The 19,370-nt window shown below is 36.0% G+C and overlaps 1 protein-coding gene across 15 annotated transcripts in view; it reads left to right on the top strand.

Annotated features, from left to right (window-relative positions):
* Positions 1 to 7,589, top strand: part of RPS6KA6 (ribosomal protein S6 kinase A6) — a 192,300-nt gene extending 184,711 nt beyond the window's left edge. For 14 of the 15 annotated variants that reach the window (XM_025276979.3, XM_025276980.3, XM_025276986.3 and 11 more), the window contains 2 exons: positions 4,505 to 4,645; positions 5,940 to 7,589. In XM_025276979.3, the coding sequence (XP_025132764.1) occupies positions 4,505 to 4,645; positions 5,940 to 6,065 (267 nt within the window). In that variant the 3' untranslated portion in view covers positions 6,066 to 7,589. Of the gene's footprint in view, positions 1 to 4,504; positions 4,646 to 5,939 lie in introns of those variants that run through there. The other variant, XM_025276978.3, reaches the window with a different exon arrangement.
* Positions 7,590 to 19,370: the final 11,781 nt, after the last annotated feature.

Raw genomic sequence — 19,370 nt, 5'->3', positions numbered from 1 at the left:
ATCTTGTTTTTTAGTTGTTCAGCCCCTTGCTATGTCTTTTGATTGCAACACTTACATTTTAAATAATTATCAGTAGGTATGTACTCACTGTTCTCTTGTCAATTTTTTTCTGGTTGTTTTTGTCCTTTTATCTTCATCTTTTGCTCTCTTCCCTTGTGATTTGATGACTATAATTAGTGTTATATTTGGATTCCTTTCTATTTCTATCTTTGTCTCTCATTGTGTATGTGTTTGTGTCATTTATTACACGTTTTTGCTTTCTTACCTTGATATTTATATTTTACAATATATATGATTGTTTTCAGTTGATGATCTCTTAAGTTTGAACTCATCTAAAAACCCTGCACTTTTACTCCTCTTACATTTAATGTTTTTAAACATCATATTTTGCATGTGTTTTTTATTTCTTAATTAGTTTATGTGTGTATTTTACCACTTTTATCTTTTAACCTTCCTTGTAGTTTTATAAGTGATTGATCTTTACGTTTTCCTTTACTGGTGAGATTTTACCTTCTGTGATTATTATATTTCTAGTTTGGGTCTTATCTTTTCTACTTAGAGAAATCCCTTTAGCATTTCTTGGAGAGCTGTTGGTCTAGTGGTACTGAAGTATTTTAGTGCTTGCTTCTATGTAAAACATTCTCTCCAGTTCAGATCTGAAGATAGCCTTGCTAGGTATAGTAGTCTTGGTTGTATGTTTGGTCCTTTCATCACTTTAAATATATTGTGGCACTCCTGGCTTGCAGGGTCTGCTGAAAAGTCAACTGAAAGTCTTACACGAATTCGCTTGTATATATCTAGTTGCTTTTCTCTTGCCACTTTTAAGATTCTCCATCTATAATTTTGCCATTTTGGGTATTGTGAGGCTTGGTGAAAGTCTCTCCTGGTTCAGCTTGTTTTGGACTCTGTTGCTTCCTGGTCCTGGGTGTCCATTTCCATTTTCAGGGAGGGGACATTCTCAGCTATTATTTTTTCAAGTAAATTATCTATGCCTTTCTCTCTTCTCATTCTGGGACCCATATGATGCATATATTATTACTCTTGGTATTGTTCCCCAAAGTTATCCTCATTTCTTAAATTCCTTTTTTTCTGTTCAGCTTAGGTGAACTATTATTATTCTATTATTCTGTCTTTCAGTTCACTTATCTGTTTCTCTGTATCATGTGATGTACTCTTGGTTCCTTCTAGTTTTATGTTTTCCAGTTATTGTATTCTTCAGTTCCATTTGGTTCTTCTTTATATTTTGTAACTCTTTGTTAGACTTCTTGCCCTGTTCATCCATTATTCTCTCCCATGTTCATTGAGCATTTTTATGATCACTACCTTGAAAGCTTTGTTGGATAGATTTCTCTCCTCTACTCTACTCTGTTTAGTTCTTCTGAGTTTTATCTTGTTCTTTGGTTTGGATCATATTCCTTTGTCTCCTCATTTTTCCCAGTTCTCTGTATCTATTTATATTTGTTAAGTAGGTCAGTTATGTTTGCTCATCTTCACAAAGTGGAATTACATAGCAGATAGCCTATGGTGCCAATCAGCATACTCCACTCCATTCACCAGAGCTATATATCCTACACATGACCCATATGTGTGCTTTGTGGGTCCTTCTCTTATTATAAAACCACCTACTCTGGGCATACTGGTAGCCAGGCTGGCTTCCAGCCCAGTTGGCTGCCAGGCCGTGTCATGTGGTTGTTGATGGCTCACTGTTGTCTTGGCATGACTGGCTGTTCAGCCCCAATGGTCCTGGAGCTGGTGCTGGCTTGCTAGTGGGTGGGACCAGGGGCCAGAGTGGCTGTCTACAGGACCTGGGGAAACCTAGGACTGGCACCCCACCACTGGTGGGCAGGGTCATATCTCAGGGCAGCTTGATGCATATGGCAGCCTATTGGGCTTTTATTTTTATCTTTGTTTCATTATATGTAACAAGCCTTCTTTTCTCAGTTTTTAAAGTTTTCTCTGTCTTGGGTCTTGAGCAATTTGGTTTGATGTTCCTTGATGTAATTTTCCTTATTTCTTGTACTTGGGGTTCATTTAGCTTCTTAGATCTGTGGGTTCATAGTTTCCATAAAATTTGGTAATTTTAGTAGCATTATTTCTTCAAACATTCTTTTCTTCCCTCTTACTTTCTGAGACTCCAATTGCATTTGTGTACTTTTTCAGTGAAAATTTTTCACTGATGCTCTGCTCTTTTGCTTTTTTGTTTTATACTTTTTTTATAGTGTCTATTGCTGTGTCTTTACCAATCTTTTTACCTGCCATATTAAATTTGCCATCAATCTTATTTGGTCCTTTTTTTTTTTTGTCTCACATTTTAGTTTTCATTTGTTTAATATGTTTTTATATCTTCTGTGTCTCTCTACTTAACTTTTGAACATATATGTCAGCTGTGGGTCAATTTTGACTGATTTTTTTTTCTTTTCATTACACATTCTATTTTCCTTCTCTTATATGCCTTATAATTTTGGATAAGAAGCACAACATAGTGAACTTTAACTTGGTGAGTGCTAAATGCTTTTGAATTACTAATCTTTAACTGTTTTCTGGACTGCAGTTAAATTAGGGGAAATAATGTGTTACTTCTGGGTTTTCCTTTTAAGATATTTTAGGCAGGACTAGAGAAGGCAATGGCACCCCACTCCAGTACTCTTGCTTGGAAAATCCCATGGACGGAGGAGCCTGGTAGGCTGCAGTCCATGGGGTTGCTGAGCGTTGGACACGACTGAGCGACTTCACTTTCTCTTTTCACTTTCAGGCATTGGAGAAGGAAATGGCAACCCACTCCAGTGTTCTTGCCTGGAGAATCCCAGGGACGGGGGAGCCTGGTTGGCTGCCGTCTATGGGGTTGCACAGAGTCGGACACGACTGAAGTGACTCAGCAGCAGCAGAGCAGTGTTTAATCTAGGAATAGTCACTACTATTCAAGCAGGTTTCTTTCAGTTTCTCTAATACTTCATGAATTGGAGGTTTTCCTGTCTGCCTGGTGGGAATAGGTACCCTCACCCTGCATGGACTCCCATTTCCCTCTAATCCTTGCATATGCTTCTTCCCATGACTTCTGTTTTCTTTTGTTGTTGTTGTTTTTAACCACATATGGTTTTCAGTGAAAACAGCTGAAAGAGACCCCTACAAGGGTTTTCTCTCTGCCCCTGATTCTTACTTCTGTCTCTTTAACACAGGGAATCTGCCAGGCTTTACCTGAGTTTTCCTTACCTACCTGACATCCTGAAAACTCTTTTCATGGTTCTAAGCTAGAGCAATCATAGGGCTTACTTGATTTGTTTCCCATCTTTTAGGGATTACTTTTCTTCATTGCCTAATATCTGATCTCTTTAAAACTGTTGTTTCTTAATATTTTATGGGGTTTTTTTTTTTTTTGAGGAGCTGAGTTTCAGGTGGAGGTGGGGGGGGTGAATTCAGTTCCTAGTTTTACATCTTGGCCAGAATCAGAAGTCCTTAGAACTTTAATCATTTTTATGATTTTCATTTGTCTGTTTTATTTATATAATTCACTGTTGTATTCTTTTTAATATTATTTTTTAATTTATTTCTGTTCATACATTCTTTTTCCAATAGATTTTTGATTGGTTGTTCTACTCCTCTACATAATTTCAGTCAGTTACACTATCCTTCATATTCTGGTATTACTACATAGTCTTTAGTTTCTCACTGCTTCTGCTATTGATAGTAGTTTAACAAATGCTTTTGTTTCTATTTTAGAAGATGCTTGTTAAGGAGAGTTTAATTCTCCTTTCTATAAGAGATGCTTGATAGAGATTGTTTAATTTTAAATGTTATATCTTTTAATAGAGTTAAAATTCTATTTTACTATGAGATTTTACTACAGAAGTTTATATTACAGCATAGAGAAAATAAGCATATTCACATTTACTTTGATGAAAAACATCATATTCTGACCACTGCTATGCTAACAGTCAGCTGCTAACCTTGTGTTTATATTTTGCTTTCTTTAGTATTTTTTACAGGAAACCATCAGTTACTGAGTATATTATCAACATGAGACGCTCCCTTCTATGAATATGTGTCTGTATACAGATAACTTTATACTTTTGGGCCCAGATTGCCAGCAAAGATCAATAGTTCCTTTATCTGCTTGACTGTCTAGCGAAGTCCAGTGTAGCTCCTGCTGCTTTAGCTTTTCCTTCTCCCTTACTGACGACATTCCACTTCCACTAAATTGATATTTCTTGATTTTAGAATTATAAATTAGTATATGCTTTGTTTTTAAAAGTATGTTTCAACATTCTCTTTTAACAGTTAACTATGCAGTATATGGGATTTTTTCCCCCTAATGACAGGTCAAATTAAACAGATTCCAAAACTATCAATACTTTCATGTTTTGAGGAAATGGAAAATTATGTATTTTACTTAAACCTTTAATGATATGTAGTATGTAGCTTCTTGTATATATGTATGTGTGTGTGTGTGTGTGTATATATATATATATATATATATATATATATATGTTTTTTCATTTTAATTTAGGATTTGCTTTCCCATATGCTACATATGGACCCACAGCAGCGGTACACTACAGAGCAAGTATTAAAACACTCATGGATAACCCACAGAGATCAGTTACCAGATGATCAGCCAAGTATAAATGGTTCATCACATGTTGTTAAGGTAAAACCAACATACTTTTAAGCATCTTCTAAATGCCATGACATTGCATGCCATTCAGTGATGACACATATAATTACTTTATAGTGTCTTTATTTTTTTTAAGTATATTTATAGATTCTTTTGTTTTGGCTTGCTTTTTTAAATAACAGCCCTTTTTATGTACAGCCTTACTGATGATACATAAATTTTCTTGATTACATTTGGTTTGCTTTAAGAGACACTGGGGCTTGGTGCAGACTAAATTCAAGTTTCGTATGGGAAAAAAAAAGATGCCTATTGGTTCCTGAATTAATAGCCATTGGTGCAAGTTTCCATACTTACAGACATTGAACCTAGATTTTGAAGTTAAACGTGGTTTATCCATTTATCTGTTGATGGACATTAAGATGTGTTTTCATATCTTGGCTGTTTTGAATATTGTTAGAATGATCATGGGAGTGCAAATTTATGTGAGAATAAATTGTGGGGGGGTGTGTATGTGTGGAATATATTATATATAATGGAATTATATGTATGTAATATGGTATATATAATGGAATATTGTTCATCTTTTTAAAAGGAGATCTTTGTCATTTGCCACAACAGACATGAATCCAAAGACATTATGCTAAGTGAAATAATGTAGACACAGAAAGAAAAAAACTACATCATTTGTCTTACATGTAGAATCTAAAAAAACCAAATATTATGAAAGCAGAGAGTAGAACAGTGGTTACCAGTAGACAGGGAGAAGGTCGAAATGGGGAGATATTGGTCAAGGTATACAAAGTTACAGTTATGTAGAATGAGTAAGCCTAGAGGTCTAATGTGAAGTCTGATGTTAAGTACAGGTAATAAATAATACTATAGTGAATGCTGGAAATTTGCTAAGAGTAGTTTTTCAGGTACTCTTATCACACACAAAAATGATAACTATGTGAAGAGGACATATGTTAATTAGCTTGACTGTAGTAATCATTTTACTGTGTATATCAAGATAACATGTTTTATGCCTTAAATATATACAATTCCTATGAAAAATACGTTTTAAAAGATATTTAAAAACAAATTTTATGAGTTTTGAAAGACTGAAAAAATAATACATTTTAGTTTTAAAAACTTGTAAGAAGCATATTTATTGAAATAAAAAATATATAAGTAATCAGATGTTAATCAAAGGGCCATCAACATAAATACTATGGATTCTCAGTTACTTTCCTGGGGGAAAGTAGTTAAATTTTTCATGATACAATGTGAAAGTTTTCTTACCTTCAGAGATTGTTATTCAATTTGTAATATTTCTCATTATTATTAGGGAGCAGTGGTCGCCACATATTCTGCCCTGACTCACAAGACTTTTCAACCAGTCCTAGAGCCTGTTGCTGCTTCAAGCTTAGCTCAGCGACGAAGCATGAAAAAGCGAACATCAACTGGCCTTTGAAAGTTTTAGGGTTCCTCAGCCAAACTGGATGAAGAAAAGATAAAATGTGTAGCTTTTTGTCTAATCATATATCAAAGGCATTGTTTTCTACTACATTACTTGAATATTCTGATTAAGCTTCCTTTTTTTTAAGGGGGAGTAAGATAAAAAAAAACATATATAGGTCCACAATTTTCATACTATGCTGCTTTTCAGTGTTGTCCAAGTATTTATTTAAGTATATAATTGGTGTCTATAAAGTCCTACCAACTTCTCTACATACTAACTTCTACAGTTTCTTTCAGATTTCTGGTTATGTAAAATAATGGCTTGGGAAATCATTACCAACAGTCAAGTTGCAAGTATAATAGTATAATGCCAAGCAATGTCAGTATTTTTTAACATTAGATCCTGAAAGGTTAGATGTCTTATTTTATTTTTTTTTTTAAGAAAAGCGAAAAAGAAATGTATCGTAGAAACTTGTCATTATGTGTAAACTCCATTCATTTGACTCTCTGTAGTTACTAAAATGTAAACATAGTAGTTTGGGGCCAGAGCAAACATCATTTGTGCTCATATGTGAATTCCTAATATGGTTGATGCCAAAGTTTTTACAGAAGTATTAAATCATAGATAATGTGTGCCAACAGACCTGTATATTGTCTGTAAATGGCCTCATCTAGAAATAAAGGCTTCTGTAAAATTTACATCGAATGGAATTGTAGTACAAGTGAAGAAATTTTAGCCAAAGGTCGTATATTGGTATTATAATCTACTAAATAGGTCATAGTTAAGCCTTTGAAAGTAAAGTATATGGTGTTGGCACTACCTTGATGTTATGTAAACTGACTTTGAGGTTAACCAATTGGATCTAATTATCATCTGTCCTTTTATAATGAACTACACTCTTGTTTTTTTGATTTCCCTGTGCTTTGAATTACAGTGTAGCATATTTATCTTTAATCCTATGGTTATATAGTTGAAATATTACTGTAATGAACTTGTGAGCTTAGCACACATGATATAGTTATAATGCATTTCAGTAAACTTTAAATAATACTACATAATAGTTATACTTCAAGAAGATAAACTGTCTTTTTAAATAGGAAGTAATATTAATGATATGCATAAAATTTGAACACATTTTAAAATAATATTTATAATAACAAGGTCTGGCCAAATTGGTCCTATTATTAAATTTTATGATTCAGAACCACTGTGTAGTATATATTGTTTTCTCTAAATGATTGAATTTGAAAGAATCTTTTTTGTGCTGTTGAAGAAAATACCATTACTACTACTTTAAATAGCATTATTACTACTGCTGCTGCTACAACTACTGACAGAAAGAACTCATGAATGTAAACTTGAGGATATTACACTTTTCTTTAGTGAATATAAGTGATCTACTTATGTGTGCTTGTTTTACTGTATTTTATTTTGCTTAGTTCAGAGAGGGGTGATTACTGAGCTCTGAAATGTATATAGGCTAGAAGACTTGTAACTTCAGTATTTAATAAAATAAACTATACATAATTCTCTTTATAATGTAAGTGATCTATATTCCACACACAAAGGTCTGTTTCGTTTGTGTGATATATAAAAGTACGTGTCCATATTTTGAGATGTCTTTTGCAATAGTTGAAAGACATTAAAGAACGTCTTAATATTACATGGAAGATATTATTTAGAAAGACACTGGGATCATATCTTGTGGATTTTTTTGTCCCAGTTCAGCTTTTTCTTTCCTCATTTTGCTTTATTACTAGAAGTACTTGTGTCATTATATTGGCTTATTTTCCTCTTGTTTGTGCTGTAATGCCTTCTTATCAAAATTGATATGACACACTTAGATGTGATTTTGGTGTGTAACTTTTCAGAACAGAGATACTATTTCTATATATGCTTTTGTAGTAGTAGAATTAGAGTAAGTAAAGTTGGAAAATGAAAAATGATCACAAAATAACTTTGTCTTTACATAAGCAATAGTTTTTAAGTAGATGATCTTAATTTTTCAATGAGTTTGCTCAAAAAGGTTGTGTCACACACTCCTTTCGTGAAAGGAACATGGTCAGAAATAAGCAACAAACAGCACAATTCCTCATCACTCAGTGAAAGTTGAAAAGGTATAAAAGATATAGATGCTAGTGGATTTTCCCAATAATTGTGAGTTTTCTTCTGGAAAATTCAAACAGAGTAGCTTAACAACAGTAGTAGTGGGCAACCTTATTATAAGGGAAAGCTTCACATTACACCTTCATTCTGCAAAAGGAACCCAGGTAGGGATGCATAATCATGTCATTTTTGGCTAGAACTCTAGAACAACAAAAGCAGATGTGAATGGGACATTTTTTGATGGGGTTTCTATAAATTCTTAACCAATAAAAGTAAATCCTTTCTTTGAGACTTAATACTTTGATTTCTAATGGATTCATGAACAATTATTTTATATTGCTTTTCTTTCTAGTTGATGGTTCTTTATAGTATTTAATAATAAAGTTGGGGGTTTTATTGTCAAAAAGAGAGGCTATTGTAATAATATTTTTTTCTCAAAGAAAAAACAGCAGATTTGCCCAGGTAGACTGAACAATCTATTGTCCTAAAGCACATATTATTATGAATAAACTCAGGAAACCATTTGTATGAAAGTTAATATGTGTTGCTGGTATTGGTGATTTTGTGGGGAAAAAAAACGATTTTAGTTATTTTATGAAAATCAAACTTTAGCCTATTTTCTTAAATCCATGAATACCTAAACATTTGTTGTCATTTTTTGCCATTGATAATTAAACATAGTAAAGCATTTTGATTGGAGAAGGCAATGGCACCCCACTCCAGCACTCTTGCCTGGAAAATCCCATGGATGGAGGAGCCTGGTGGGCTGCAGTCCATGGGGTCGCTAAGAGTCGGATATGACTGAGCAACTTCACTTTCACTTTCTCACTTTCATGCATTGGAGAAGGAAATGGCAACCCACTCCAGTGTTCTTGCCTGGAGAATCCCAGGGGCAGGAGAGCCTGGTGGGCTGACGTCTATGAGGTCACACAGAGTCGAACATGACTGAAGTGACTTAGCAGCAGCAGCAAAGCATTTTGATAGCACCTCTGGTTAGCCCAAAGGGATTTTATTTGTATAGGCAACTGGAAACTTTAAGAACAGATGCTTGGTTTTTATGATGTCTCCTCTTTGCAACATCATGTTAAAATAGTACTTCCTGCAGAAACATATTTCTTCTGATTGAATTGTGTTTTCTTAACATAAGAGACACTTTGTATATGAAGGAGAAGAACCACTTACCTTGGCTTTAAGATCAGCTAGACTTTAAACTAAGCAAAATATCTTTGGCATTCTCTGCATTCTCTTTCTCCTGGCTTTTCAGCTTCCACATACAGTCTTACTTGAGTACCTCACAGAGAACTCCATGATTAAAGCTTACTGCAGGAGGATTCTGTGCTCTAAAAGGACCTCTCACCCTTTCCCTTCCCTGAATCAGAATTTGCATTCTCACAGAGTAGCTATTTTCAGCTAAAAAAGTGAGAGGAAAGATACCTTATTAATTCATTTTTCTGGTGGCTAAAAAATTATTGGCATTTTCAAGGAAGATGTCTATTAATCAAATGAGTTTCTTCTTGCTGGATGTTAAGGCAGTCTAAAAAGATGAGAATAATTTTTAAATCAATTATTATCAGGGAAGATACTTTACAGCAAGGAACTTGCACAGTGTACCCCTAGTATCAGATTATCCTAAAACAGTGGTGTTTTTTGTGTGTATATGTGTTTTATTTTTTTTGCACAGCTCCTTCCTTACTACTTCTCAGTCTACATTTTCTCTTAAAAACTTCCCAGCTTTTTCCTCAGAGTGAACTTCACAATGAACTTCTATGACAGAATGGTGTGGAGGAGACAGTTGTCGTTCAGCTTATATTTATCCATGTTCTTGTTACTCATATTACATAGTCCATATAACATATAAGTAGTCTCCCCACAGACTCCAGTCCCTATTCCTATTTTATTGGTAACGAAGCAAGAGCACAGAAAGATTAAATGCAAACTATCAGGGCCAAGTCTCCAGATCCTTTGTATAGATTTCAGGTCATGGAGAACCTATTTATCATAATGTTATTCCTCAAGAAGAATGCAAACTCTATTAAGTATAGATTGGTTAACCACAATTAGAATATTTAGAACAATTTTTTTACATTTCAAAGCTTATTCAAGTATTTTTGGTATGTATCACAAAATGACTGATTACTGAAATTAACAAAACAGTTCAGTGTGATGCTATCTCCCTTCCTATGCAAGAGTGTAGTGTCACTGATAGTGATTATTTTCAAATACATTATACTCATGGGTGCATTGTTCCAGGTTTTAGTTGTAAAATATAGTGAAGTCCATCATATAATCTTAATCAAATGATGAAGCTTGATCTAAAATTCAGTTTGATTCCAAATAGCTGAAGGTGTAGTAAGTCCAAAATTACAGTCATCAGTTTCTTAGAAGTATGAAGTAAAAGACAAAGGGCAATAATTTTTGCAATACAGAAAGTCAAGATTGCTTAATTATGTAATATTTAATCAATTCAGTTCAGTCACTCAGTCGCGTCTGACCCTTTGTGACCCCACGGACTGCAACACGCTAGGTTTCCCTGTCCATCTTCAGCTCTTGGAGCTTGCTCAAACTCCTGTCCATTGAGCCGGTGATGTCATCCAACTATCTCAATCTCTGTCGTCCCCTTCTCCTCCTGCCTTCAATGTTTCCCAGCATCAAGGTCTTTTCCTTGCATCAGAGTCTGTTAGGTGCATTAGGCTTGCATTTATGTGACCAAAGTACTCGAGCTTCAGCTTCAGCATTAGTCCTTCCAGTGAATATTCAGGATTGATTTCCTTGACGATTGACTGGTTGAATCTCCTTGCAGTCCAAGGGACTCTCAAGAGTCTTCTCAAAAGTTCTTCTCACAGTTCAAAAGCATCAATTCTTCGGTGCTCAGGTTTCTATATGGTACAACTCTCATATCCAGATATGACTACTGGAAAACAATAGCTTTGACTATATGGACCTTTATTGGCAAAAGCCTCTTGATGAAGGTGAAAGTGGAGAGTGAAAAAGTTGGCTTAAAGCTCAACATTCAGAAAACAAAGATCATGGCAACCGGTCCCACCACTTCATGGGAAATAGATGGGGAAACAGTGGAAACAGTATCAGACTTTATTTTTCTGGGCTCCAAAATCACTGCAGATGGTGAATGCAGCCATGAAATTAAAAGACGCTTACTCCTTGGAAGGAAAGTTATGACCAACCTAGATAGCATATTCAAAAGCAGAGACATTACTTTGCCAACAAAGGTTCGTCTAGTCAAGGCTATGGTTTTTCCAGTGGTCATGTATGGATTGTGAGGGTTGGACTGTGAAGAAGGCTGAGCGCCGAAGAATTGATGCTTTTGAACTGTGGTGTTGGAGAAGACTCGTGAGAGTCCCTTGGACTGCAAGGGGATCCAACCAGTCCATTCTGAAGGAGATCAGCCCTGGGATTTCTTTGGAAGGAATGATGCTAAAGCTGAAACTCCAGTACTTTGGTCACCTCATGCGAAGAGTTGACTCATTGGAAAAGACTCTGATGCTGGGAGGGATTGGGGGCAGGAGGAGAAGGGGACAACAGAGGATGAGATGGCTGGATGGGATCACTGACTCGATGGCCGTGAGTCTGAGTGAACTCCTGGAGTTGGTGATGGACAGGGAGGCCTGACGTGCTGCGATTCTTGGGGTCGCAAAGAGTCGGACATGACTGAGCGACTGATCTGATCTGATCTGAATGTGTCTGCTTCTTAATTTGCTGTCTAGGTTGGTCATAGCTTTTCTTCCAAAGAGCAAGTGTCCTTTAATTTCGTGGCTGCAGTCACCATCTGCAGCATTGTGCAGCCCAAGAAAATAAAGTCTGTCACTGTTTCCATTGTTTCCCCATCTTGAAGTGATGGGACAAGATGCCATGATTTTAAGTTTTTTAAATGTTGAGTTTTAAGCCAGCTTATTCTCTCTCCTGTTTCACTTTGATCAAGAGGCTCTTTAGTTCTCTTTGCTTTCTGCCATAAGGGTGGTGTCATCTGCATATCTGAGGTTACTGATATTTCTCCCAGCAATCTTGTTTCCAGCTTATGCTTCATCCAGCCCAGCATTTCTTATGATGTACTTACACTACATATAAGTTAAATAAGCAGGGTGAAAATATACAGCCTTGCCATACTCCTTTCCCAATTTAGGAACCAGTTTGTTGTTCCATGTCTGTTTCTAACTGTTGCTTCTTGACCTGCATACAGGTTTCTCATGAGGAAGGTCAGGTGGTCTAGTATTCTGATCTCTTGAAGAATGTTCCATAGATCACCAGTCCAGGTTCGAAGCATGAGGCAGGGTGCTCAGGGCTGGTGCACTGGGATGTTGCCTGAGGGATGGAGAACACATGTACACCCATGGCTGATTCATGTGAATGTATGGCAAAAACCACCACAATATTGTAAAGTAATTAGCCTCCAATTGAAAAAAAAAAGTGGAAAGAAAAAAAAGAGGGGAGGGGATATATGTATACCTATGGTTGATTCAAGTTGAGGTTTGACAGAAAACAGCAAAATTCTGTAAAGCAATTATCCTTCAATAAAAAAATAAATTCTAAACCCCCCCCTAAAAAAAAGAGTGTTCCACAGTTTGTTCTGATCCACAGAGTCAATGACTTTGCTGTAGTCAATAAAGCAGAATTAGATCTTTTTCTGGAATTACCTTGCTTTTTCTGTGATCCAACAGATGTTGGCAGTTTGACCTCTGGTTCCTCTGCCTTTTCTAAATCCAGCTTGAACATCTAGAAGTTTGGTTCACATACTGTTGAAACCTCACTTGGAGAATTTTGAGCATTATTTTGCTAGCATGGGAGATGATGCAATTGTGCACTAGTTTGAACATTCTCTGGTGTTGCCTTTCTTTGAGATTAGAATGAAAACTGAATTTTTCCAGTCCTGTGGCCACTGCTGAATTTTCCAAATTTGCTAGCATATTGAGTTTAGCACTTTAACAGCATTAACTTTTAGGATTTGAATTAGCTCAGCTGGAATTCCATCACCTCCACTAGCTTTCTTCATAGTGATGCTTCCCAAAGCCCACTTGGCTTCACACTCCAGGATGTCTGGCTCTAGGTGAGTGATCACATCATCATGGTTATCAAGATCTTTTTGTATAGTTCTTGTGTGTATTCTTGCCACCTCTTCTAAATATCTTATGCTTGTTAGGTCCATACATTTTCTGTCCTTTAATGTGCCTATCTTTGTATGAAATGCTCCCTGGGTATCTCTAATTTTCTTGACGACATCTCTAGTCATTCCATTCTTTTGTTTTCCTCTATTTCCTTCCATTGTTCACTTAAAAAGCCTTTTTAGAACCCCCATGCTATTCTCTGCATTCAGATGGGTATATCTTCCTTTTTCTCCTTTGCCTTTAGCTTCTCTTCTTCTCAGCTATTTGTAAGGCCTCCTGAGACCACTTTTCACCTTTTTGCATTTTCTTTTCACGAGGATGGTTTTGATCACCGCCTCCTGTACAATGTTACTAACCTCTGTCTATAGATTTGCAGGTACTCTGTCTATCGTATATAATCCCTTGATTTTATTTGTCACTTACACTGTAAAATAATAAGGAATTTGATTAGGTCATACCAGAATGGCCTAATGGTTTGCCCTACATTCTTCAATTTTAAGTCTGAACTTTCAATAAGGAGTCCATGATCTAAGCCACAGTCAGTTCCCAGTATTTTTTTTTAATTTATTTAATATAATTGGAGGTAAAATACTTTACAATATTGTGGTGGTTTTCCATACATTGACATGAATCACCCACAGGTATACAGGTGTCCACCCATCCTGAACCACCCTCCCATCTCCCTCACCACCCCATCCCTCTGGGTTGTTCCATACCACCAGCTCTGAGTGCCCTGCTTCATTCATCAAACTTGCACTGGTCATCTATTTTACATATGGTAATATACATGTTTCAATGCTATTCTCTTATATCATCCCACCCTCACCTTCTCCCACATAGTCCAAAAGTCTGTTGTTTATATCTGTGTCTCTTTTGCTGTCTTGCATATAAGGTCGTTACCATCTCTCTAAATTTCATATATATATATGAAATATATATTAATATATATAATATTAATATGTATATGCCTTAATATATTATATCGGTGTTTTTCTGACTTACTTCACTCCGTATAATAGGCTCCAGTTTCGTCCACTTCATTAGAACTGATTCAAATGTGTTTTTTTCATAGATGAGCAATATTCCACTGTGTATATGTACCACAACTTCCTTATCCATTCGTCTGCCAGTAGACATCAACCATGTCCTAGTTATTGTAAACAGTGTTGCAATAAACACTGGGGTACACATGTCTCTTTCAATTCTGGTTTCCTCTGTGTGAATTCCGAGCAGTGGGATTGTTGGGTCGTATGGCAGTTCTATTTCCATTTTTTTAAGGAATCTCCACAGTGTTCTCCATAGTGGCTGTACTAATTTGCATTCACACCAGCAGTGTAGGAGGCTTCCTTTTTCTCCACACCCTCTCCAGCATGTATTGTTTGTAGACTTTTTGATGGCAGCCATTCTGACTGGCGTGAGAGGGTACCTCATTGTGGTTTTGAGTTGCATTTCTCTAAATGAGTGATGTTAAACACCTTTTCATGTGTTTGTTAGCCATCTGTATGTCTTCTTTGGAGAAATGTCTGTTTATTTCTTTGGCCCATTTATTGATTGGGTCATTTATTTTTCTGGTATTACACTGCATGAGGTGCTTATATATTTTTGAGATTAATTCTTTGTCAGTTGTTTAATTTGCTATTATTTTCTCCCATTCCTAAGGCTGCCTTTTCACCTTGCCTATAGTTTCCTTCATTATGCAAAAGCTTTTAAGTTTAGTTAGGTCCCATTGTTTATTTTTGTTTCCATTTCCATTTCTCCAGCAGGTGGATCATAGAGTATCTTGCTGTTTTATGTCAGATTGTTCTGCCCCTGTTTTCCACTAGGAATTTTATAGTTTCTGGTCTTCCCTTTAGATCTTTAATCCATTTTGAGTTTATTTTTGTTTATGGTGTTAGAAAGTGATCTACTTTCTTTCTTTCTTTTTTTTTTTTTTTTACAGGTGATTGACCAGTGTTCCCAGAACCTCTTGTTAAAGAGATCATCTTTTCTCCATTGTATATTTTTGCTTCCTTTGTCAAAGATAAGATGTACATAGGTGCATGGATTTATCTCTAGGCTTTCTATTTTGTTCCATTGATCTATATTTCTGTCTTTGTGCCAATACCATACTGTCTTGATGACTGTAGCTTTGTAGTATAGTCTGAAGTCAGGCAGGTTGATTCCTCCAGTTCCATTCTTCTTTCTCATGATTACTTTGGCTATTCAGGGTTTTTTTGTGTTTCCATACAAATTGTGAGATTATTTGTTATAGTTATGTGAAAAGTGTTGGTCGCTTCATAGGGATTGCATTAAATCTATAGATTAGTTTGGGTAGTATACTCATTTTCACTATATTGATCCTTCCAATCCACAAACATGGTATATTTCTCCTTCTATTTGTGCCATCTTTGATTTATTTCATAAGTCTTTTATAGCTTTCTATATGTAGGTCTTCTGTTCCTTTAGTTAAATTTATTCCTAACTATCTTATTCTTTTTGGTGCAATGGTGAAGGGGATTGTTTATTTAATTTCTCTTTTTGTTTTCTCACTGTTAGCGATTAGGAATGCAAGGGATTTCTGTGTATTAATTTTATATCCTGCAACTGTACTATATGCATTGATTGGCTTTAGTAATTTTCTGCTTCTGTCTTTAGGGTTTTCTATGTACAGGATCATGCCATCTGAAAACAGTGAGAGTTTTACTTCTTTTCCAATCTGGATTCCTTTTATTTATTTATTTATTTTTTTGTCTATAATTGCTGCACTTAGGATTTTCAGAACTATGTTGAATTGTAGTGGTGAGAGTGGGCAACTTTGTCTCATTCCTGATTTTAGAGGAAATGCTTTCAGTTTTTTGACATTGAACATAATGTTTGCTGTGGGTTTTTCATATATGGCTTTTATTATGTTGAGATATGTTCCTCTATTCCTGCTTTCTGGAGAGTTTCTATCATAAATGGGTATTGTATTTTGTCAAAGGCTTTCTTTGCAGATATTGAGCTAATAATGTGGTTCTTATCTTTCAATTTGTTAATATGGTGTATCACATTGATTTATTGGCAAATATTGAAGATTCCTTGCATCCTTGGGATAAAGCCTTCCTGGTCATTATTGTAATCTTTTTAATATGGTGCTGGATTCTGTTTCCTAGAATTTTGTTGAGGATTTTTGCATCTGTGTTCATCATGGTATTGGCCTGTAGTTTTCTTTTTTGTGGCATCTTTGTCAGGTCTTGGTATTAGGGTGATGGTGGCCTCATAGAATGAGTTTGGAAGTTTACCCTGTGCAATTTTCTGGAAGAGTTTGAGTAGGATAGGTGTTAGCTCTTTTCTAAATTTTTGGTAGAATTCAGCTGTGAAGCCGTCTGGACCTGGGCTTTTGTTTGCTGGAAGATTTCTGATTACAATTTCAATTTCTGTGCTTGTGATGGGTCTGTTAAGATTTTCTATTTCTTCCTGGTTCAGTTTTGGAAAGTTGTACTTTTCTAAGAATTTGTCCATTTCTTCCATGTTGTCCATTTTATTGGCATATAATTGCTGATAGTAGTCTCTTATGATCCTTTGTATTTGTGTGTTGTCTGTTGTGATCTCTCCATTTCATTTCTAATTTTATTGACTTGATTTATCTCCCTTTGTTTCGTGATGAGTCTGGCTAATGGTTTGTCAATTTTATTTATCCTTTCAAAGAACTAGCTTTTGGCTTTGTTGATTTTTGCTATGGTCTCTTTTGTTTCTTTTGCATTTATTTCTGCCATAATTTTTAAGATTTCTTTCCTTCTACTAACCCTGGGGTTCTTCATTTCTTCCTTTTCTAGTTGCTTTAGGTGTAGAGTTAGGCTATTTATTTGACTTTTTTCTTGTTTCTTGAGGTATGCCTGTATTGCTATGAACTTGCGCCTTAGCACTGCTTTTACAGTGTCCCACAGGTTTTGGGTTGTTGTGTTTTCATTTTCATTCGTTTCTATGCATATTTTGATTTCTTTTTTTGATTTCTTCTGTGATTTGTTGGTTATTCAGCAGCGTGTTGTTCAGCCTCCATATGTTGCAATTTTTAACAGTTTTTATCCTGTAATTGAGATCTAATCTTACAGCATTGTGGTCAGAAAAGATGCTTGGAATGATTTCAGTTTTTTTGAATTTACCAAGGCTAGATTTATGGCCCAGGATGTGATCTATCCTGGAGAAGGTTCTGTGTGTGCTTGAGAAAAAGGTGAAATTCATTGTTATGGGGTGAAATATCCAATAGATATCAATTAGGTCTAACTCAAGACAGTATGGTACTCGCACAAAGACAGAAATATAGGTCAATGGAACAAAATAGAAAGCCCAGAGATAAATCCACGCACCTATGGACACCTTATCTTTGACAAAGGAGGCAAGAATATGCAATCGAGAAAAGACAATCTCCTTAATAAGTGGTGCTGGGAAAACTGGTCAACCACTTGTAAAAGAATGAAACTAGAACGCTTTCTAACACCATACAAAAAAAAAAAAACTCAAAATGGATTAAAGACCTAAATGTAAGACCAGAAAGTATAAAACTCCTAGAGGAGAACATAGGCAAAACACACTCTGACATAAATCACAGCAGGATCCTCTATGACCCACCTCCCAGAATATTGGAAATAAAAGCAAAAATAAATAAATGGGACCTAATTAAACTTAAAATCTTCTGCACAACAAAAGAAACTATAAGCAAGGTGAAAAGACAGCCTTCAGAATAGGAGAAAATAATAGCAAATGAAGCAACTGACAAATAATTAATCTCAAAAATATACAAGCAACTCCTACAGCTCAATTCCAGAAAAATAAACGACCCCATCAAAAAATGGGTCAAAGAACTAAACAGACGTTTCTCCAAAGACGACATACAGATGGCTAACAAACACATGAAACAATGCTCAACATCACTCATTATCAGAGAAATGCACATCAAAACCACAATAAGGTGCCATTTCACACCCATCAGAATGGCTTCGATCCAAAAGTCTACAAGCAATAAATGCTGGAGAGGGTGTGGAGAAAAGGGAACCCTCTTACACTGTTGGTGGGAATGCAAACTAGTACAGCCACTCTGGAGAACAGTGTGGAGATTCCTTAAAAAACTGGAAATAGAACTGCCTTGCTACTGCTAAGTCATTTCATTCATGTCCAACTCTGTGCAACACCATAGACGGCAGCCCACCAGGCTCCCCCGTCCCTGGGATTCTCCAGGCAAGAACACTGGAGTGGGTTGCCAATGCCTTCTCCGAGAACTGCCTTATGACCCAGCAATCCGACTGCTGGGAATACACACCAAGAAAACCAGAATTGAAAGAGACACGTGTATCCCAATGTTCATCACGGTGCTGTTAATAATAGCCAGCACATGGAAGCAACCTAGATGTCCATCAGCAGATGAATGGATAAGAAAGCTGTGGTGCATATACACAATGGAGTATTACTCACCCATAAAAATAAAACATTTGAATCACTTCTAATAAGATGGATGAAACTGGAGCTTATTATACAGAGTGAAGTAAGCCAGAAAGAAAAACACAAATATAGTACACTAATGCATATATATGGAATTTAGAAAGATGGTAACGATATCCCTGTATGCAAGACAGCAAAAGAGACACAGATGTATAGAACAGTCTTTTGGACTCTGTGGGAGAGGGAGAGGGTGGGATGATTTGGGAGAATGGCATTGAAACATGTATAATATCATATAAGATATGAATCGCCAGTCTAGGTTTGATGCAGGATACAGGATGCTTGGGGCTGGTGCAATGGGATGACCCAGAGGTATGGTATGGGGATGGAGGTGGGAGGGGGATTCAGGATGGGGAACACGTGTACACCCGTGGTAGATTCATGTTGATGTATGGCAAAACCAATACAATATTGTGAAGTAATTAGCCTCCAATTAAATAAATTAAAAAAAATAGAGATATGAAGAGAGCATTTCATACAAAGATGGCCCCAATAGAGGACAGAATCGATATGGACCTGACAGAAGCAGAAGATATTAAGAACAGGTGGCAAAAATACACAGAAGAATTATACAAAAAGGATCTTCATGACCCAGTTAATCACAATGGTGTGACCCCTCAACTAATGCCAGATATCCTGG

The sequence above is a fragment of the Bubalus bubalis genome, chromosome X, assembly GCF_019923935.1.
Source record: "Bubalus bubalis isolate 160015118507 breed Murrah chromosome X, NDDB_SH_1, whole genome shotgun sequence".
Lineage (NCBI taxonomy): Eukaryota > Metazoa > Chordata > Mammalia > Artiodactyla > Bovidae > Bubalus > Bubalus bubalis.
The sequence above is the reverse complement of the archived record's forward strand: the minus strand, read 5'-3'. Positions and strand labels throughout refer to the sequence as shown.